This window comes from Epinephelus moara, chromosome 22, assembly GCF_006386435.1.
Source record: "Epinephelus moara isolate mb chromosome 22, YSFRI_EMoa_1.0, whole genome shotgun sequence".
Lineage (NCBI taxonomy): Eukaryota > Metazoa > Chordata > Actinopteri > Perciformes > Serranidae > Epinephelus > Epinephelus moara.
The window spans coordinates 21678132-21700619 of record NC_065527.1 but is presented as its reverse complement, the minus strand read 5'-3'; the positions used below and the strand labels follow the sequence as shown (position 1 = coordinate 21700619).

The window sequence follows — 22488 nt, the reverse complement described above, 5'->3', positions numbered from 1 at the left end:
TTTATCACATACAGTTGAAGGTGATCTTATATTTTGTTTATTTAAAGCCTTTTTCCGGCAAGAAATGAGTAAATATAGCTGTCAGAGTTGGAAAAAACCACACTATTTCCCTCTGAAATCACTTAGAATTGAAGTATAGCAGTAAATGCAAATACTCAGGTACTGCAGAAGCACCTCTAAACACACACACACGCACACGCTGACCTTTAGTGCGGGCAGACTATTGTTATGAAATATCAATCATCGGCATGTTGTGCAACCAAAACATTTAAATAAGCCTCCATAGCGCAGCAGCTGAGCTGTGTTGTTGATGACAACTTCCGGCTGTGTCCATCCACTTCCTGTCTGATTTCGTAAACTCGGGACGAAGAGAAGGTAAGAAGGGCTGAGTGTTTGCTAACTGACTACTTATCTAAACTACTTATCATTTGATTTCTTCAATGCAGCTGCTATTGCAGCTAATAGTAGCGAATTCATTGATGTGATAACAGTCTGATATTTGAATGCAGTGTCGTAAATCCGCTGCTTTTATTCTGACATTACAAGGTTAACCGCTAGCTAACTTAGCTTAGCTCCAGGCTAGCAGTAGCTAGCAACATGAGCATGGGGGTCAGTGTGTGCACTTAAAATGACACTCAAGCGAGGCGAAAAGGTTTATATGTGTCCCTGATTATTCTATTTCTTCACAAGCGCGTTGACCTAAAGTACATCACCTGAAGGTGGACCGGTAACATTGCTTTCAGCCGCCCTCACCTTTGTTAGCTAACTCTCAACACCTGACATAACAACATCACATAACAAGTTACACAAGGTTTCTGTCGGACAGTGTTATTCAAATACATATTGGTTCCACCATAAAACATGTTAACACACATTAAACAAAGTTAATCCAGTGTTGGTTACTTTAATCGTGTTTAAATATAATGCTACTGGAATAAAAGTACTGTTTTTGTTTTGATGCTGCTGCATGGGTTGGAAAAGCTGTGGGGCAGTTCTGACAAAAGTTATTACTGTTATTACAGCATGACTCCTTATTAAAACTCAGATGTATTATACATGTATTATTGATACATGATAGGGCAATAATAATGTACACAAATCCATGATATATCTTGCCAAGGAATATAATTTATAGATCTGATTGGTTGATGAGTCCACTGGGCTACTGGAAAAGCAAGATGGCACTTACATTTACAGCTAGCACTCATCAGTTTGCAAATATCTCCCAGAAAGATACATGGTGAAAGTTTTCCTACATTGTTCCCCTTAACATACCTGAGTTTTGGCACCAGTACCTAACATATCTTTTCTCCATGCCTCATGTGAGAAACATAAACATGTTTTTATGGTAAACCCTTTTTTCCATTTATTAAAAGTTCTTTCACCAATGTTAAATGTTACATATAAAGATAAATATGACTGATGAATAATTAAACACAAGTATCAGACGACACAATTCGATGCTAACTTTAAGTATTCGACAGTTTGCAATGTGTAATGCTATGGACACATTTAATACCACTACTACTGCTACTACTTTTAGTGTAGATGATGCATGATATTATAAATAAATCCACCATGTGATTCTTCTCTGCTTAAACTTCCAGGAATACAAGGGAAACGCATTTTACTGTCTTGTATTTGAAAATGATGTGTGAATAAAGCTGTAACAATTTGTTCATTAATCAATGAGTTCATAGACAGTAAATCAATATGCAATTGTTTTGATGATCAGTTATTCATGAAAGTAATTTTTTAAGCATCAGTGCCAAAAATTCTCTGGTTTCAGCCTGTCAAATGAAGAACTTATTACTTTTGTTTGCTTTATATGATTGTATTCAAACTGAATACATCTGAGTTCGGCTATTGGTCAGTTGAAAAAAACATTTTTCACTGTTGTCTAATATTTAAATGACCAAACTATCAATAAAAAAATAATTGGCAAACAATTAATTTGAATAATTAAGTTGAAGCCCAAGTAGGATTATTGTTCTCTTGTTAAAATAATGTTATCTAAACTATTAATTTGTGTCATGTCAATGTCATGATATGGTCTCTCCTCCATGCAGGAAGAATGTTGGCCCTGTCTCGAGCAGTGGTGTGTGGGGTGGCCCGTGCTCCAGCTGCGGTCAGTCAGGGTGGAGTGACCGCTATCACCCGATTCAACAGCACAGCACAGGTACCTGGCCCAGATTTTGTTTAAACTAAAATTTAAATCGTTACAGTAAGATTAACATTTTTTATGTTTGTCTCATTTTCCCAGAGTGCTCCCAAGAAAACAACATACGGACCTCTGGCAGATGAGGACAGAATTTTTACAAACCTTTACGGCCGCCATGACTGGAGGTAACACACCTGATATTACTCTCATGTAAAATCTTAAACATAATATCCACATTGATTCAACGGATCCTCATTCACGATACAAATACTTGTGTTTTTGACCTAAATAGTTTAAGATTAAAACACACAAACCTCACCTGCTCATGCTTTTGCTTCAGGCTGAAGGGGGCGCTGAAGCGTGGCGACTGGTACAAAACCAAGGAGATCCTTTTGAAGGGAGTCGACTGGATTCTCAATGAGATCAAGGTTTCTGGCCTTCGTGGGAGAGGTGGAGCGGGTTTCCCTACAGGCATGAAGTGGAGCTTTATGAACAAGCCCAGCGATGGCAGGTCAGTGAGGACACAGATGGATGCACACACATCGGCTTTTTTATGGTTGATATGTCATTTTATCAGATTCTTATAAAAAGACACAGATGTCTTATTCAGTCTAAATGAACAGTGAAGAATGTCTATCTTCCTTAATTTGCACCAAAGTGTTTATGGATATAACTGACAATCAATTTCATCGTCAATGTATTGATCTTTCATTAAAAACTAACCGAAGTTAAAGTGGAAGGAGACAACTTTTCAGCTATCTAGCCATGCTAGCTAATGCTGTCTGCTTATCGGCTCCTCAATCATAACAGAACACAGTAACTTTTACCTCTGCTTATTTTAGTAAGGTCACTGCAACATGTTCTTTGTTTAGAGTATCAAATGGACAGTGGATTGAAGATGTTTGTTTCCAGTCTTAGCAAGTGTGGCCACTGCGATAGCGAGCCTTCAGTTTTCCAGGATAGTGCCTGGTGACAGACAGAATTGCATAGTGTAAGCAAAGCCTATGAGGAACCAGTGTAAATGCACATTATAAAACATAAACAAAGAGCGTGTTTTCTTGCGGTTTGCTATTGTTAAATCACCAGTGGTAATAGTAACTTTTCTGTCATCATGATCAAAGAGATGATAAGCAGACAGCATGAGATAGCTAGCATGCTAGCTACTTGACAGTTATCTGTTCCACTTTAAAATTGATTAGTGTTCTTTTGACATCTTTACATACTAATTAGCTTGATATATTAGTCAAAGTTTTCTTTTCATCAACTTAATCCCTGCTAGACATGCGATTATTTTTTGTCAACACTTAAGAGCAGGTCAACCACATTTGAATGGATGCTTTTGGACTGTTTGGACTCACCTACCACAGTGGCTTCTCTGTGCTTAAAAAAAATTGCGTTATTTAACCCAGTTCTTATTTCCTACTTTAGGCCAAAGTATCTGGTGGTGAACGCAGATGAGGGAGAACCTGGCACCTGTAAGGACAGGGAGATTATGAGGAATGACCCACACAAGTTGGTGGAGGGCTGCCTGGTGGCTGGGAGGGCCATGGGGGCCCGTGCTGCTTATATTTATATCAGAGGAGAGTTCTACAATGAGTCGTCCAACCTGCAGGTGAAAATGACAGCATGAAACCTGACATATAAACTATAAAATGATTGTACATTTCTAATGGATATTTCACATCACCTCATTGAAGAAAGAATTGCAGGCTACTCATGACTATAATAATTTGTGTTTGTGCAGAAGACTGTGTAAATTTCATCCTGTTAAAGCACCATATTTTCTGCTTTTAGATCGCTATCAATGAGGCCTATGCTGCTGGGCTCATTGGAAAGAACGCCTGTGGCTCCGGTTATGACTTTGATGTGTTTGTGATGCGTGGTGCTGGAGCGTACATCTGCGGAGAGGAGACTGCTCTTATCGAGTCCCTGGAGGGGAAGCAGGGGAAGCCCCGTCTGAAGCCCCCATTTCCTGCTGACGTGGGTGAGTTCCAAAGCACTAAGGGGGTTTACAAGTGTGGGATAAAAAACACATTTTGGGGATGCCGTGGGAAGGAAGGTAGATCAAAAAATTCCTAAAACAAATGCAGCTGCGATTAAACCATAAAAGTAATCTCTGACCAGGGGCTCATTTATTCTGTCTCGCATGAGAAAATAGATCTGTTAATTTCAAATGTTGTAATCATCGCGGCCCACATACTTCCATGTGACATTTATGTTGACGTAGATACATCCACTCAATGTACAACAACAAACAAGGCGACAGCGGAGGGGATCATAGTAATATACCTTTTAGTGGAGGCGTCGCTGTAGACGATGGTGGCCTGTGAGGCCACTACATACATCGCAACACGTGGACGGAAAATTTGTTTCCCTATATTACTGATTTGTTTCGTTCTGCCATTTTTAAAATGTCTTGGTTGTGTCCTGCAATCATGTCTCACATGAAATTTGCTACACTGACCCCATGATCTCCAGTGGTGCTGCTCCATTTTGTCCGTATCCCTAAGCTTTCAGAAAATGTGCAATGAACACAGAGTACAGTTGGAAGATTCTGTCCATGTCCATTTAAGCATCTTACTTTGAGCATAAATGAGCCTTACAGTAAGTTGTCAATGTGGAACTGAGAGAGAGCAGAATTCAAGAGCGTGCAAGGATGCTGTCACAAACACTGACACGCGCACACAGCGAGAAAATGAACCACAGCAGTCACATCTGAAAGCAGTGTACCGCGGGTGGCAGGCATTTACAATAGCGCAGAGAGGCAATGGTGGGATTTAATGCTTTATGGTGTCACCAGTTGCAAAATAGGTGTCATGCTAAGGATAGGAAGTTTGCCCCTGGCTGCATGAATGCACATGCATTCAGTAAAAGTGGGCCTATTATTATTATGCTTTAGTTGTAAATGAATGTGGGAGACCAAAAATGCAGTCTGAAAGAATTTGTTTTGCACTATAACTTTTGCAAGGAAATAGAAACTTATCCGTATTCACCAATGTTAGAAGGCATGACCTGAAGTACACACAAAATAAAATACTTGATGGTGAATCTACATTATAATGCTTTGTTTTCACCCAGGTAAATTAAAAGTAGAAACTTGTGGATTGTTTTATTTATTACCTACCTTTGAAACAACCTTAGATCATTTGATAATTGGGACGGCCAACATTTATCTCAGCGCAGTTTAAATTGTATTACAGGATGATTTGGGACAGTGGGGGAAAAGATAAGTTAGAGCCCTGGGATAAGATATTGAAAAACATTTCTTCATCCTTCTAGTTATAATTTTTGATGTGATTCATTTGACATATCAAAAAAAATATAGATACAAGGGCATACACTGCAAACTACTGCTGGACTCTTGTTTTTCTTGCCAAACAAAAGTGGTCCTGAAATATCTACCTCTCTTCTGCTGTCTTAAAGGTGTGTTTGGTTGCCCAACAACTGTTGCCAATGTGGAGACCGTATCCGTGGCACCCACCATCTGTCGTCGTGGCGGCACGTGGTTCCTGGGCTTCGGCAGGGAGAGAAACTCCGGCACAAAGCTCTTCAACATCTCTGGCCATGTAAACCACCCCTGCACTGTAGAAGAGGAGATGTCCATCCCTCTGAAAGACCTCATCGAGAGGCACGCAGGTACACATGAGACCAGAAATGTTTCACTAAATGTTTCTTACTTGTATCATAGGAATGATTTTGAGTTCAGAATAACACATTGGGTCTCAAACTGGGTGACAGAGTGAGCTGTTTGTGATTACTTTATGGCATGAGTTACGGGATTTTGTCAAAAAAGTCTAATGAATGGAAGAAAATTCTTTTTTCTAGTGAATTAGTAAAGCCCTCCTTAAACGATTAAGTTAAACTGGTGGAAAGGGAAAACCTAAATGCATCATTTTTTATCTGCACCAAGGGGGGCATGGACCGGGAAGATTAAGATGGCTTAACATAAGCACACAATGAGCAATGCAGTTTTTTTTACTTAATTGAAACGAACATCCGTCTGGTAGGTGGAGTGCGTGGTGGTTGGGATAACCTTCTGGCTGTAATCCCCGGTGGATCCTCAACTCCCCTTATTCCCAAGAATGTATGTGAAGACGTGCTGATGGACTTTGACGGCCTCATCCAGGCTCAGACTGGCCTGGGCACAGCTGCACTCATCGTCATGGACAAATCTGTAAGTTTGTTTCCTCTGCTGCGTATTTCATCATGCATGAGGAAATCATCAAACATCTGTTACATCATCTGTGGATTTATTGTTTTATGCAGACTGACATTATTAGAGCCATCGCCCGCCTGATTGAGTTCTACAAACACGAGAGCTGCGGCCAGTGCACACCCTGCAGAGAAGGTAAGTGCTACTTCAGCATCACTTTATCCATCAGCTGCTCTGAACTTAAAATAATACTTAACCACCAAAACAAGTTTCTGTAAATGAATTACTCACCTTGTGTTGCACTGAATCCAGCAAAACTATATCAAAACATCCGCTCGCAATCTCTCCAACAACCCAAGTCTCATTTATCCAGTCATACACTCAGTATTTCTCCAACACATGCACTTTCACTAAAATGATACAATCTAAAACCCTTCTATCATGAGTAGCGCGCCCTGAGCCTGCCTGAGCACGTGCATGCACATGAGGTCCACTTGAACAGGGTTGGAACGTATATGCGTGCCCAGGCGCGCTATTTGGCCGTGCATGAGGTGGTTTGTACTGACATGTTTGAAATCCCTAATGTTTTAGAGAAAATGCATGTGTTTAGCAAGTACTGCACATACGATTGGATAAATTAGACTTGGATTATACTGCATGAGTTGTGTGAGAGTTTGGTCACAGATGTTTTGATGTAGTTTTGCTGTTGTTAAACGCGATCCCCTTTTACTTAAAGTCTTTGAGAACATTTTGTGTATGAAGTATTCCTGTAACACTGCACACAACAGGTCTTCCAGTGTCTTTTAATACCTCTAACAAAATTTCTCTTCCATGTGCTTCTGCAGGTGTGGACTGGATGAATAACATGATGTGGCGTTTTGTGCAAGGCGATGCACGGCCAGCTGAGATAGACATGATTTGGGAGCTCAGTAAGCAGATTGAGGGACACACTATCTGCGCCCTGGGAGATGGTGCAGCCTGGCCAGTGCAGGTAAACACATGTTTATTCATCTGCATATTAAGAGGATCATTCAAAGAATTAATAGGGGATTTGACATTTTGCAGGCTGCAGTTTGTGGTACTGTGAAATTATATTGCATTAAACAAGTTTCCAATGTTTCATGCACCCCTGCTTAAGGTGGACAGCAATGACAATAGAATTTAACCAACAGCTCTCTAGCAGATTAACACAGACTGAATATAATAAGCTTCATAAAGAAAAGATTTATTGCTGGGCTGTTGTATGGGATTGCATGACATTAAGCTAGATGGTTGCTATGACGAGTAAACTCCCAACCACATACAACAACCTCAAAAAATACTCCAGATCTCTTATCCCATGTGCCTTTCATTTTTAATCTGAACATTAAACCTTTGCCGCCTCCCGGAATTAACACTTTCACTGCTTTTTTCCCAGTAAATATACACTGACATGCTGTGTGTATTACAGCCTCTGTCATTCTCCTGCTTTAATAATGATTAAAAATCTCTTTTTTTCTCTTTTTTGTGTTTTCAGGGATTGATCAGGCACTTCAGGCCTGTGATGGAAAGCCGAATTGCTGAACACCAGCAGCAGCAGCAGGCCAGGGCTTGATTCGCTCCTCCAGCTCTTTGAACTCGTTCCTCCACCTCATTTTCCTTTAACCCTGTGCCCTTGTCATTGACAAGTTATTTAAAGCGATAATGTGCCGTCTTATCACCTCATCATCAAGTTTTACATTGATGTGTCTGCCTTGTCTGATGAAATCACCAATAAAATTCTATGAACCTTAAACTAAACTTCTGTATTGTCTTTGTAGTTTTTGATATTAGTCTTTTTTTTTTTTAACAGTGTTTTACTTTAGGAAAATAATGAAAAAGAACACTGATAATATATATTGTACAGCACTGTAAGAATTATGCTTCTCTGTTTTCTGTTCAATGTTTAGGCATATAATAATGCATAGTAAGCAGTGAATAGCAGTAAAGACCTGCAATTTACCAAACTCTCGCGATATCTGAGTGGTCCACAGCCTTTCCCATATCACGTGACGCGGGCGGAATATTCACTGCGGCTTCATTTCAGTGGACGTTTCCTACGGTAAGAAATGGATGCCCCTTTTTGAATTGTTTACAAGACATAAGTCAAAAATTATCATGACTTCTCACATATATGCAGCCTTAAAATACATAGTTGCCACACGGAAGTAAGCAAAATGCCACACTACGTGAAATATTAAAACATATGAGCACCATCGCCTCGCATTCAGTTGTAGCGGCTCTTGCTGACCGATGCCCGCGCGCTACCTCCATCCTCCGTTACTGTTATGTTAGCTCAGGCCCAACGTTAGCCTTTTCGTTTCGTCTTTAATTCATCGCTAGTGTCCATAGAGTGAATAAAAAACAGCCTCCTCTGTCGTGTTTTTATTGTCAAAATGTAACTCTAACGTCCCCATGCCTCTTACGCAGGTTACGTTAACCGTACGCTAGCTCTACGTCTGCCACTGCAGTCATCAGCTGTAGTCGGTTTAGCTTTGCCCGCCACCATAACATTTATGATGCATGTTCAGTGTGTCTGCAGCAGTGTGCTCCTGTGTTGCAGCTCCATGCGGCTGAGTGGTGTCTGAAAGCATCAGTATGGACATGGTGAAGATAGAGCAAGTCATTGTTGGGAGTGAGAGGAGATCCAATGCAGCGGAGATCAAGACTGAGCCTGGGGTCGCCCCTCTGCAGCCCTGTAAGATAACATTTACATGCGTGGCTTATGCAGTGATGCTGTCAACCTATTTCTAACAGCCAAAGTGTCATTTTTACAAAAGTCACAGTATAGTAAGTGGTTATATCTATCTATATCTGTTGTTGCGTTGTAACTGATCACCAGCTTCTCCTCTCATTGTGATGCAGATCAGCATGAGAGTCTGCAGTGTTTTCAGTGCTTCATCACCTTCTGTAACTCCAAAGCCAAGGAGAGACACATGAGGAAGAGTCATCGGGAACAATACAAACAGCAGCTGCAGCAGGTAGGGAAAAAGCAGACTGAACATTTAAAGGGTTCAAGTAGTGGTACAAACTCAGCAATTCATGTGTAGCAAGGTTGATTTAAATTGCTCCAGTTAAATATTATTTTCATTAATGATGAATCTGTAGATTGTTTAGTCCTCTTGGCATTTGGTCCATGAGAAAACAGTAAAATTCTGGTAACAGTCTCCCATAAAGCAGAATGATGTAGTCCAAAAATACATTTATTATTTGGTGTCAGAGAAAACAAAAGCTGATCAGCTAATCAGATAATAGTCAAATTGTTTGGGCTATAGTGATTGTTTTTCTGTGCAGCATTTTTCAAATTGCAGCAGGAGGAGTTAAAAGTGAAATGTGTGTCAAAATACCATTTTAAATTAAATATTGTGGTGCTGCAGAGATGTCATGGCCTACACAGACTTCAGAAAACATCTATATTGGTACAGATACCTGCAAAAATCAAAGCATAATCAGTTAAATATGCTTTTTAATGTAAATGAAAATAATGATATGAAAATAATCATCCCTTCTTATATTGTAAATCATATTGCAATTGCGATATCAGTCAATCCCAGTTAGTTATTTTTTCAATAGCATTTATCCCTGTTAGATAACATATCAGCAGATATTTGTCATTAACATACAACCAGTCTATAAGTATCCCTTCAGTTTGGTTATGAAAGAATTGTGACCAACATGTGTGTTGCAAGAGACATTTTACAGGTGAAAAACTTGTCAGTACTCTCAGCTGAAAAACTGTTTGAGGCCAACACTATTTCAAATGACCTCAAACAAATCTTGTGTCTTGCAGTTCTTATGTATCGCTGATATCAATACAGCTGTGATAAGCTAGTATTGGCTGGGCTGATGTGTCAGTCAGGCTCTGGTATGGATGCAACTTTTCTGATTAATTTATTGTTTTTGTACGTAATATAATTTTGGATGAAAGTGGAGATGTGATTTTGTTTGGAAACATCTGAGGAGGGAAAACACCTCCTTTGTAAGAAAGATTTTCTTCAATCAAAGAAATCTTTCATTCTTCTAGGATCGTTAAGATTTCATATTTTTAACCAGTTCTGCTCATTGTTTTTCAGACTGATACAGTCTTCACTTGTTATAAGTGTGACAAAAGTTTCTCCGCCTCTGACGAGCTCAGCCAGCACCAGGCCACCCACAGCAGAGAGGAGAAGCCCTTCCACTGTCTGTACTGCCGGAAAAACTTCTTTACCTTTACTGAGGTGAGGATGCAGTATGCTACGTGCTAACCTGTTTTTGTGCTTAGGAACTGATAAAATATTTGTTCATGTCGATGATGAATGTTAAATGTCTTGCAGCTGAACAAACACAGACGACAAGAGTGCATAGAACGACGGTGTCCCTGCAGGGACTGTGGCGCCTTGTTCCCCAGTCCCTCGCGCCTTCGCAACCATCGCATTGCAGTGCACCCCCAGCGTCCTGTAGTGGCTGACGACATCAACACCTTCCAATGCTGCAAATGTAGTCGTGGTTTCCCGACAGAAGAAGAGCTCTTGCAGCACCAGGAGAGATTTGCCAATGATATAAACTGTGACACTAAGCCCCAGGGCAAAAAACGTGGCCGTAAACCCAAGAACGCAGCTCAAGAAGAGATGGTTGAGATCAAAAAGATCAAACAAGAAGAGGAAGCAGAGGGATACAATGACTCTACAACAGAGGGATGCCCCTCCAATGATCTGGAACAGGAGCTCAAGATTCCTTGTTCTGAAGCAAAGTGTGACCTCATATTCCCGTCTGTTGCAGCCCTGCGGGCACACAAGAGGGAGAAACACGGGCTTACCCCTCGTAAGCCTCACGTATGCACAGAGTGTGATGAGAGCTACGCTCGGCTCGAGCAGCTCACAGCACACATGGCCAAGGACCACAACTCTGGATACACCTGCCCCACCTGCGGAAAGTGCTTTGCACGAGAGAGCAACCTAAAGACCCACCAGAGCACCCACACTGAAGGAGAGGAGGCGGCAGAGAAAAGATAATATACGGGGAAAAGACTGTAACTTCATCCTACATCATTCAGTTCAATGATTGTCAGTGTTTCCCACCATAACTCTGTTTAGTGTAGGTTGAAGATTTTTATGTGAACATTTCAGGGTGAGAGTTTTTGAAGCAAGGTTATGCAACACATAAATTATGGAGGTTGTATCTGGAATGACGTTTTTCAATTGCTTTTGGAAAGACATCCTACACCTGTGCATAAAACTCTGCACCGATCTGTACATAATTATGATTTATGTCCACTGTAAGCTCATGCCACATGGCCCTTGTTGCTGTCTATATTACCTCTATTGTACCTGGAATGTTTTTTTTATTTCGTGTAGACTTAGTAGCTATTTCTCCCTCAAGTGTGGGAATGTTTTCTATTGAACTGTACTATTTTCAGGAAAACACATGAGGCTGACAATTACATGGAGAATGTAGTTCTAAAGATCATAAAATCCAATATGTCATAAATGGGCCAGTGTATAGGATTCTGTACCAATCATGTAATCCGCAGGTCTTATTTTGCTCTTTACAGAAGTAAACAATTGTTGCATTAAACAATACTTATGTTTCTGTGGAGTCTTTGGCTGTCACTGTGTGTGTGTGTGTGTGTGTGTGTGTGTGTGTGTGTGTGAATGAGAGTTAAAATGTAAAGTGCTAAGTAGGTGCAGCACAGCGTAGTGGGTAGAGTCCAGAGACAATTTTCAGACAATTTTTGAGTAAAATACAGACTTTACAAGTAAATGTTCCGACGCTTGTTTTTAAGATCATGTGCCATGTAACTTAAATCATCAAGTGTGATTTTGTACTCATAATTTTGGGAAAATTTCTCACAAAAAATCTGATTCTGAGTAAGTCAAAATGAGTACCATTACTACAGTTATGAAGCAGTGTAAGATACATAAAGCATCATCCTGCTTCTGAGACACTGTCACTGCTACAGCTGAATATATTTAGGCTTCTAGGTATCATACCTATGATTAGGTTGGACTCACCATTAAGAACATGGTAATGATGAATAAAACTAACAGTTTAAGTTTTATGTTTTTTTCTAATCCATTATTTTATTGTAAGAAGGGGCACAAACAAACAGTAATAGTGACCTGTCACTTCTCCCTGCAGCCGCCCTGCATCTCTGATGTAATATTTTTTTGGAAAATAATGTTTTTGTTCTCTTAATAATGAAAGTACAGTAAATTCTGCAACATTTCTTTTTGGTTTATCAAATGTTACTCTAAATTGAAACTGACATTGGAATAGTGTGTGTATTATAATCTGCAGATAATTACTTAAATAACAATTAGGACTTAAATTTTAACCTAAGATTGACTTTCTGCTATAATGTAGCCTACAAAAAATGTCTAAAGCTCTGTTTATTTTGGCTTTGTTCAGCACAAAGAAGTCAAGATCGAGCTTTTTGTTTCTTATTGACAAGTCATTTTTGTCCGTACTATCCACTGAGGTAAAGTAACTAAATACATTTATTCAAGTACTGTACTTAAAAACAATTTTGGCACACATGAGCTACCACTTTAATTGGGCATTTTTAATTTTATACAGCTACACATTCTTCTTCATTACATTTCTGAGGGAAATATTGTGAGCTTTACTCGACTACATTTATTCTAGTTACAAATTACTTTGCAGTTTAAGATTTATATGTAAACGTAACTGTCCATATAATATGCTGCATTGTTATAGATTTAAATTCCAAGCACATAAAGCAGTTAGAAAAAGGTATATTAATATGACATCAGCAGGGGACATTCTGCTTAATTGTTCTTTTACTTTTGATAATTTAATTACATTTTGTTGCTAATATCGCTTTGCTTTTGCATGAAGGACTTGTAATGGGCTATTTTTTAGTACAATAAAGTATTGCTACTTTTCCTTATGTAAAAAATCTAATCTAATAATCTTACACCACTGGTACTATCATAATTCAGCAATTCATACACAAGAATTCAGTGGTGGAATGTAACTAAGTAGATTTACTCAAGTACTGTAGTTAAGTACATTTTTGAGATGCTTATGATTTAGTTGAGTAGGGGTCAGTTGAGGTGGTTTGGGCATCTGATTAGGATGCCTCCTGGGTGCCTCCCGATAGAGTTGCTCCTGGCTCGTCCCACTGGTAGGAGGCCCCAGGGCAGACCCAGAACACACTGGAGGGATTACATATCCTATCCGGCCTGGGAACGCCTTGGGTTCCCCCAGGAGGTGCTGGAGAGCATTGCCGGGGAGAGGGATGTTTGGGGTGCTTTGCTTGGCCTGCTGCCCCGGTGACCAAGCCCCGGATAAGTGGATGAAAATGGATGTATGGATGGATTTCATGATTCTTTACATTTCTACTCCACTGCATTTTGGAGAGAAATATTGTACTTTTTACTCCACTTCATATTATATTTGATACTGTAGCGTTGAATTAAATAGTTAAAATCAGCTCCACCTTTACCAGCTGCAACATTAAAGTGATGAACACATTAATGCATCAATATTATAAACCAGTAATATAATATGTGATTCTTAAATGGCATATTCTGCATTTTACTTTTGGTGCTTAAAGTATATTTTGATGCCAGTACTTTTACACTTTTGCTTCAGTAACACTTTGAATGAGACATTTTAACAGAGTATTTTACACTGTAGTATTGCTATGTTTATCCAAGAAAATATTTAAATACTTCTTCTACCACTGCAAGAATTATAAAACCACTGATACATACAGAAAACTGGTGTCCACCTCGCCCAGTGTTTCGAACAGAGGTTGTCCTGGATCGGAGAAGTTCGTTTTCCCATGATGCACCTGTGGTTCCTTTCTATCTCGCGCCTTTGCCTCGCGCAGTCCATCTTGCCTCTCACATCGCTGCTGTCAGCCTCACGCGCTGTCCGTGTTGTTGTAGTAAATAATGGCGGCATCGGGAGGAGGATTATCATCTCCCGCGACCGTCGCGGGCTTGAGCACCCAAATGCCGGCCCGGGCTCGCTTCCCGGGCCGGCCGTGCACGGGTCGCAGCAGGCTGCGGTCGGAGAAACGCACCAAACGCGGAAGGTTGGGCTCGAGTGACGGGGACCTGGCAGCCGAAGGGCCGAGGCCCGTCAACATCGGCCTAGCGTTGAGCGAGGATCCGTCCCTGCTGCGCCTGCTGGGGGCGGCGGAGAAGCACAGGAGGCAGCGAGATGCGGGCTTCGACTCTAGCGGCAGTGATGAGGTGAATAAGCTAACTGTAGCATGTCAGCTAGGTGGTGAACAATACGCTTTATGAGACAAATGAGGACAGTTTGTTTCAAAGAACGACATTTACATGAATGTGTTTGTTACTTATGAAAAGTATTTAAGCTAACACAGAGCTAGTTAGCGTTAGCTTGCAAACACAAATCTAAATAGGCACTGTAGCTAGCCGCCTGCCTGCAGGGTATGCTTTAAGATTGATGATGGTTGAATGTTTCGTCTGACTGCTTCTGCAGATGATAATAATAGTTTATTGTCTATTTTAAAAACGCTACATCAGTATTGTAGGTTGCAGCAGCCATACATACAGAACAGCGTCTGTCCGGCTAAGTTTGTTTGCATGAACATTAGGCGGAAACTTTGGCGGTGTGATAACAGTGGGGGACGCGTTTTGTTGTGGAAACCGGTGGATGTCTTTGTTTATGCATCTCCTGATTCATTTTGTTGAGTTGAACTTCCCACACTGTGCTGGCACACACAGGCTGCTAATCGTGTCGTTGTGTAAACGTTGCTGCTGCTGTAGTGGGGATCACACTCTCCACGTTGGAGCTGTCAGCTGATTGCTCCCTGTGATGCAACTCGGAAGCAAACTAAAACGTTACTTTCACGTTATAATGAAAAAAAAAGCAGAATTTGGAGTATACACTAAGAAATCTTGCTCTGTGCCTTTCTAAAAACCTAAATTTCCTTAGTCTGTGTTTACAAACATTCATCACTCCCATCATGCATCCCTCCCTTTCATTACTGAGATTGATGTAAAAGGGAAATTAACGAGGAGTCAAAGCTTTTTCCAACTTTATACTTGGATTAATTAGGTACATTATGTAAGAGCAGGGTTCTCTATAATAGTCTACATGCTGCAATAAAGGGCAAGATTATGTTGCATAGGCTCTGACACTAATGATGAGTTATTGCGTGTCTTTCCACCTACTGAAATCAAGCCGTCAGCAGTTAAGCACACACCTTCAAGTGGGTAGCCTGGTTGTAATGGAAATGCAAATCCCTGCCGCCCTTGGCTGACAACCCAAACCAAGCCAAGCCAAGCCAGCCCTTGACTGCCGAAAAGGGGTAGTAGTGATCTATGAGTACGAAAGGGACACTAAGGGTGAAATCTTGCTTATACATCATGACAAAAACCTTGAACCGCAGAGAGAATATTAATATCCCCCCCCCCCCCCCCCCCCCAACATTTTTTATTTTTCATATACATTGTAAGAGCTTTGCTAGACAAAGAGTTCCTGATGCTGTGTGAATAGCTTTGCATCCTACCTGAGCTGGAGTCAGTCGTAGTGAGGCACAAATATTATGTGATAATCAAAAGAAGAGGTGAATCAGTCACACTGTGCTCATATTTTCAGTGTTTTATTATAGAAGCCACCAGTGTGTTGGGCATCATTCATTCTTAGGTGGTCTCCTTGTAGTTCTAGCCAGACAGGATGGTGATGGGGATATAATGCCAAATTGGATCTAATCATATTATTTAATCTCCAGAGCAAGGGCTTTAGTGTGTGACATCAGTCGGACTTCACTGATGCAATCCCTTTTAGAGTGGACGAAAACAGCATCACATGGCTCGTGCTAAAGCTTCTGGGTGCTGCTCAGCTGGAGTACCACACGTCATACGCTTGTGCTCTGCAGGGGTTTGAATGGACTTGAGTAGGGGAGCTTCAACGCTGACAAATCTGTGGAGTCGTTATTTTGTGCATGATGGATGTGAGTAATTGGAAGTTGAGTTGAAGTGTGCTTTTCATCTGCTGCATTTTGCATTCTTTGCATCTGAGGTAGAAGAGTGAAAGGATGCTGGAGGCTGACTGTGTGTGCCAAGGATGTATTTAAACTTTTGTAAAGATGATAGATTTGAATGTATATCAGCTATGTTGAAATATCACTCTCAGGGAAGAATTGGGTTAAAATGCACTGTTTTTTATTCCACTGCAGCTTCAGTGCTACACCTGATTTATTACAGAGGAGATATTGCCACATATTTCACTAACAATCAGACATGTGTGGAGAGATGGTGCACAGGCAGAGAATCTGCTGAGTTATTTCTTAAAGTTGACTCACAGATTGAAAACAAAACCTGCTTCATTTGGTGCCTCAGCAGTGTACTGATGCAACTCTGGAGTAAGACTAGAAAACAGTGCAGATGCTGCTGAGCAATATTTTCAGCAGGGTAATACCTGATGATCAAATAACGAACTCAGAAGTGGGTGAGACGTTAATAAAGGGCGTTTCAGTCATAAATTACTGTGACCTCACCTCTTTCGATTTGAACACATTTTCTCCTACATGTTAACCTATTTGAGTGTTAGAATGTGGTTTGATTTACCAGAATTTCCGGCCACTCAGGAGGGGGGTCATTAATGTTGGACCTCCACTCCTCCGAAAAGACTCAAATATATTCTTCAGAAATGAATATAACATCGAGTGGCTCTCTGATTATCGGAAAGCTCACAGTCAAAGCTATCGTCAATTAGTAGAATTAGTAATTAGTCTGATTCTATAATGGTCAATACTGCATCCGCCACAACGCGCACACACACACACACACACGATCGGCGAAGCGACCTAAAAATGCAAATCCTGTAAAACCATGCGCTGTTCAAAATTTGGTTAAGCAACATTTTTAAAGTGATCATTTTGGGACATTTCACACATGTGAAACCAAGATTTTGTGCTTTAAAATGAAGGTAATTCATGAAATAGAATTTAAATTGATATGTTTTTGCTTATTTTCATAATAATTAACAGTACATCTCCACAGTTAACGTGTCTGTTAGTAAAGCAAATGATTGCAGTGCCATTTTTGAGGCGGCACAGAACACAGAGCCGACATACAAAGTGAGCAGTCAGAAGATTAAAGCACGTAATCATTAAATAAAAGTATTATGATTTTTATTTCATTTTAATATATTTATTATCCCCAGAACTGAATCTGAAAATAAAGAAAAAATACTGTTCATTAATCACCTTTTTTGCGGGTCACACAGGGGTACCTGACCTGATGCAGGACTCTGTTATAGCGTAGAAACATCTTTACAACTCCTGTAATTTTCATGTTGTGCCTGCTATCATTTGAGCAACAGTAGACTTCAGGTCAGTCTAAAAGATGACATCTTATTAATGTTGCCTATGATTTTCTGTCTCCACCTTAAATATCCTGCAGTTTTCCCATTTGTGTATCATCACGTGCCTGGGGGAAAAAAAGACATTTAAAATGAAGTGACGTAATGCAAAAGCACAAGTCAGCAAAAACTTATTGTGTAAAGTCATGTGAAGGTGTGAAAATCATGTCAAGGGCTGGTGATGCTTTGCTCATCTCATTTGGGCTCAGACAGTACGTTCTGCCTGCTGATTTGTGTTTCGCTCCACTGATATGAGCACATCCATCATCAGGTGTGGGTCCAGTATGGGTCAACATGGAGGACTCCTGTCCCCTGAATGGCTGTCACTGGTTAATCAGTCCACATTCTAACATTCTGCCATATACAGTACGTAGGTTAATGTGTAGGAAAAACGCATTCAAATCAAGTGGTGAGGTCAGAAAGATTTATGAAGGAATGTCCCTAAAATCTTACTGAAAAGACAGAAAAATAATTGTGTCCTTTCAATGAAGAATTTCAGGGGGACTCCATCATAGATTTGCATTAATGACTGCACAAACATGCTATGTGGCAGGGATTCCCCCGCCAGACACAGACACACAAACAAACACACGCACACACACACACACACACACACACACACACAGAAAGCTGCTGCCGATTCCATTCGTTGTCATTTTTTGAATTACAGCATTTGGGCCAACAAAATAGTAATCGTTTCATCATCGTCATTGCTGCTTTTACATCAGCTCTCTGTTATATGTGAATGCTGGATATTTAAGACACTTTATATGTTGCTAATTATTTTACATTCACTTTTATGTCTATTTTAAAGCTCCAGTTTGTAGGATTTAGGGGTATCTATTGGCAGAACTGTAATATTCAAAATGTTGTCATTAGTTTATAATCATCCTAAACTAAGAGTAGTTTTTGTCACCTCAAAATGAGCTGTGTATATCTACGTACAGAGTGGGTCCTCTTCTACATAGTCCGCCTTGTTGATTCTATGGTAGCCCAGAATGGATGAACCAAACACTGGCTCTAGATAGGGCCATTTGCTTGCTCTCGTTTTCACTTTGACTATCGTAGTTCTCCTGCACCCTTGGCACACGCAACAAGTCTTAGTCCTGCAACCTCACCACTAAATGGCACTAAATTCTACACACTAGGCCTTTAAGCTTTATTATGGAGATGATTTCTGTTTTTGGTCTACAGCAGGTGGTCTACATTTTACCTTTTTCTCATTTCAATATATCCAGATGTATTATAGCCATTTAAAGGTCGTACTTTCTGTGTGTTTCTCCAGGAGGAAATTTTCACTGGATTTGGGACCACAACAGTTCGTCCACAAAAAGCTCCTCAGTCATCGTCACTCAGCAAAGCAACACCTCCCCAAGCTTCAGGGCACTCTGCAGGAACAAAGCCTCTCATTGGAAAGATTATACCCAAGACCCTAAAACCGTCCCTCATTGGAAAAATTGTACCGAGGGTCCCTAAAGAAGGCCAGGGTATCAAAGAGAACCAAGAAAAAGACAAAGAAATACCCAAGGTGGTAATTAAACTGCACAGCAAACAGGTAGCTGTCACTGCAGAAGACAAACATCCAGGCGAGAAGGCCTCAGGTCGACAGAGCAGTACAGGATCAACTGACTTTATCAGGAAAGCTGGACAATCAATAGCCTCAGGCGGGAAGCAAAACCAAACAGCCCTTACCTCAGCTGGTGGCAACAAGAAAGCTCACAAGGTGAAAGAACAAGGCGAGGTGTCAGAGGACTCAGACGCAGATCAAACCCAGCCACAGAGACCAGTGAAACGCATCAGGGGGTTTCGATTTGGGCATTCTCAAGCAGTTGCTCCGTCGTTCACATCCTTTCACAAACGGCAGAGGAAAAAAATGGCTAAGGGTATGGGTGCCTCTCCTGAGGCTGGAGCTGAGGCTGGTGCTCAGAGTGGACAAGAGGCAGCGATGCCCCTCGAGTGTAAAGCCACAGTTTCCTCTGAAAAAAAAACGCATAGAAGAAAGTCTTTGTTTGGGCACAAACGAAAGCGACCAAAAAACAATCCAGATATTAAACGTCCAAAATTGAAAAGTACTCGCGCTCGGCGTGTTTTTTACACCTACGTAATGGAGCCCATTCCGGCTGCACTGATGCCGGACGGGAATGAGCAGCAGCTGCAAGGTCAAAATCCAGCTGAATGTGGGCCGAGCTCATTTCCTGAACACGCCCAACAGAGCTCAAACAACTCCTCCACTCCTTTAACGAGTGCACGGTCCTCCCGTGTTATTAAAACTCCAAAGAGGTTCTTGGATGAGGAAATGATTCCCTTTCCAAAGGGTCCTTTGTCAACATGGCGGAAAAGTCAACAGAGAGAGGAAGGAAAACAAAGTCCATCATGTCATGAGTCAGGCTACGACGGCAACGTGCTGCAGTCAGATGGTGATACTATATCTGTGGCTGACAGCCCATCTGCAGCGACAAAGTTCTCATCAAAGGCCAAGCCAGGCACAAGCCACCTAGAGATCTACAAGAACCTCAAGAAGCTTACCTTGAAACTGGCAGAGAAGAAGAAAGGCCACTCTGACACTGAGGGGGATTATTCACATCATGACGATGGTTTCACTTCTCATGTGAAGAAGAGACGGCGGTCCAAGCTCATGATGGAGGAGATGGACTCCCCTGGTGTTGTGAGGAAACTAGCTGTGGTGGTGAACGCTGAAGTGCCCTCACATTTGCCGTTAGGAGATAAAGGCAACGCTGGTAAGAATCCTTTCCTCTTTTTGAGTAATCATTTATGAAGATCCTCTCACTTGATTTTAGCTGTGTTTTCACAAATGTCTGTTGTTGTGTGGCCGGTATCTGTAGCTCCAACCTGTGCTTCTTGTACGAAATATTTTCTGAAATAATGAGATGGGGTTTTTTTATACTCTTGATGGGACTGCACAATTGAGTTCAGGTTAAATTGAGAAATAAATGCTGATGTTTTAGCTTTATGAAACAGGTCAAATTATAAAAAGAGAGGAAAGATTTGTTAGAGAATTCAGCAAAGCTCTAGGCCTGAGAACACCATGACAAAAGCTAGAATATTTTATAGATTACAAATACATAATTTAGTTTATTGGTGTGTTTTCAACAGTTGTTCCTACACTTATGAGGCATTTGGTTGTATCTCATCTAACCAGAGTTGCTTTATTCATGCTGTTTGGTTCAGATGAAGCAGGAGACGTGACTGTGGACACTCATGAAGCGTTGGAAGTCAGTGGGCCCAGCCATCGAGTTGGTCTCAGCGGAGCTAATAAGACGATGCTTCACCTGCTGAAGAAAGCCAAAGTCCAGCTCATTAAGATTGATCAACAGAAGCAACTCAAGTTGTCACAGGTGAGAGTCAATAATCGAATTGATATGGAAGACATAAACAAGATTCCCTGGTCTTAAAAATTGTCAAAGTTGGAAAAGAAAGATTATTAAATCAACGTTCGTCAAGTTGGTTTAAAGATCATAGATAGCTCCAGAGCTCCTGTAATCTCTAAGGCTGAAATGATAAGTCAGTGACATTTGCTGCTGCTCTCTATTTCATGTAATTGTGAGTTAAATTTGTTTTTGGACTGTTTCTTGGGCAAGAAGTCATTTAAAAGAATATTTCACCTGCAAAATTACCATTTGTATGTCAGTTACTCGACGCATGTTACATTGAATTTATGGAGAAATCTTTGTTTTTCTCACGTGCCTCCGTGATGAACGTAGAATCTAAAAATGGCGACCATTCTTCATGAGTTGCAGTAAAAGGGGGGGGCCATGTTTAACAACAACAAAACCATATCAAATAATCTGTTTTCAAACCCTCACAAAACTCGTGCAGTATAATCCAAGTTCCATTTATCCTGTTGTACGCTCAGAAATTTGCAAACGTGCATTTTTGCTAAAAACGATACAATCTAAAACAGTGAATAGACATGAATAGTGCACCCTGAGCGTGCCTGAGCATATGAGCTCTGCATATGCAAAGTAGAGTTTTTGGCCACAGGCAGGGGCCACCGTGCTACTCTGTACTAACATGTTTTAAATCATAAGCTTTTAGCAAAAGTGCATGTTTTTTGGAAGTACTGAGTATATGACAGGATAACTGAGACTTGTTATACTGCAGTACTTGTGTGAGAGTTTGTAAATGGATGTTTCAATACAAGTTATTAAATGTTGTCCCCGTTTACTTCAAATCATGACGAATGTTTGCCTTTTTTGGATTCTTTGTACACCGAAAACTAAAACACTAGAAAAACTAAATTTTCATCACAAATTCAAGGTAACACATGGTCAGTAACTGATAAAAAAATGGTCATTTTGCAGGTTACGTTTTCTTTAAGGATGTCTCCCGAACTATGAGAAATAGTGTCAAATAATCCTCTGTTTACTAACCAATGTACCAGATACATGATGATAATTATACATGAAACATTTGTTTTGTCATCTTATTTTAGTCTTACAAGTCAGATTGCAAGGGACTGCACTGTATATTGAGGAAGGTATAGTAGCACAACGATGTTATAGCATCTCTTACATAAAACCTTGTGTTTCTCCCTCGTCTGGACCGACAGTTGGGCTCCAGAGAATCACGAGTGCCAGTGAGTGGAAGGAGACGGAGGAGGAGGAGAGTTGGCACATCTCCCAAAGACATTGGTCCTCAGGTAATACTTTTAACTTTAAAATGCATGTTTATATGTTGTCTTGGTTTGAATAAAGCTGCATCAGTCCACTGCGTTTGTTTTAATCACCTGTGGTTTGGTTTTTACTTTGACCATTTATAATGTGCTAGGAAGGATCTACTCTAAAAC

General features: G+C 40.6%; 3 protein-coding genes across 4 annotated transcripts in view; all 3 read left to right on the top strand.

Moving 5' to 3' along the window:
* Window positions 1-296: 296 nt before the first annotated feature.
* On the top strand, window positions 297-8093 carry ndufv1 (NADH:ubiquinone oxidoreductase core subunit V1). Its single transcript, XM_050035141.1, has 11 exons — window positions 297-375; window positions 2070-2179; window positions 2264-2346; window positions 2502-2672; window positions 3590-3773; window positions 3956-4145; window positions 5585-5797; window positions 6169-6335; window positions 6428-6509; window positions 7160-7305; window positions 7831-8093. The coding sequence occupies exons 2-11, from the start codon at window positions 2075-2077 to the stop codon at window positions 7906-7908; spliced, it is 1419 nt and encodes a 472-aa protein (XP_049891098.1). The 5' UTR covers window positions 297-375; window positions 2070-2074; the 3' UTR covers window positions 7909-8093.
* A 224-nt stretch (window positions 8094-8317) lies between these two features.
* LOC126384189 (zinc finger protein 184-like) lies at window positions 8318-11890 on the top strand. The gene is made up of 5 exons (XM_050035142.1): window positions 8318-8394; window positions 8896-9030; window positions 9198-9313; window positions 10406-10549; window positions 10646-11890. The coding sequence occupies exons 2-5, from the start codon at window positions 8931-8933 to the stop codon at window positions 11321-11323; spliced, it is 1038 nt and encodes a 345-aa protein (XP_049891099.1). The 5' UTR covers window positions 8318-8394; window positions 8896-8930; the 3' UTR covers window positions 11324-11890.
* A 2279-nt stretch (window positions 11891-14169) lies between these two features.
* The window catches only part of kmt2ba (lysine (K)-specific methyltransferase 2Ba), a 39296-nt gene continuing 30977 nt past the window's right edge, over window positions 14170-22488 (top strand). For both annotated transcript variants that reach the window (XM_050035137.1, XM_050035136.1), the window contains exons 1-4: window positions 14170-14536; window positions 18967-20419; window positions 20871-21037; window positions 22252-22341. In XM_050035137.1, coding sequence (XP_049891094.1) covers window positions 14234-14536; window positions 18967-20419; window positions 20871-21037; window positions 22252-22341 — 2013 coding nt within the window. In that variant the 5' untranslated portion in view covers window positions 14170-14233. The remainder of the gene's footprint in view (window positions 14537-18966; window positions 20420-20870; window positions 21038-22251; window positions 22342-22488) is intronic.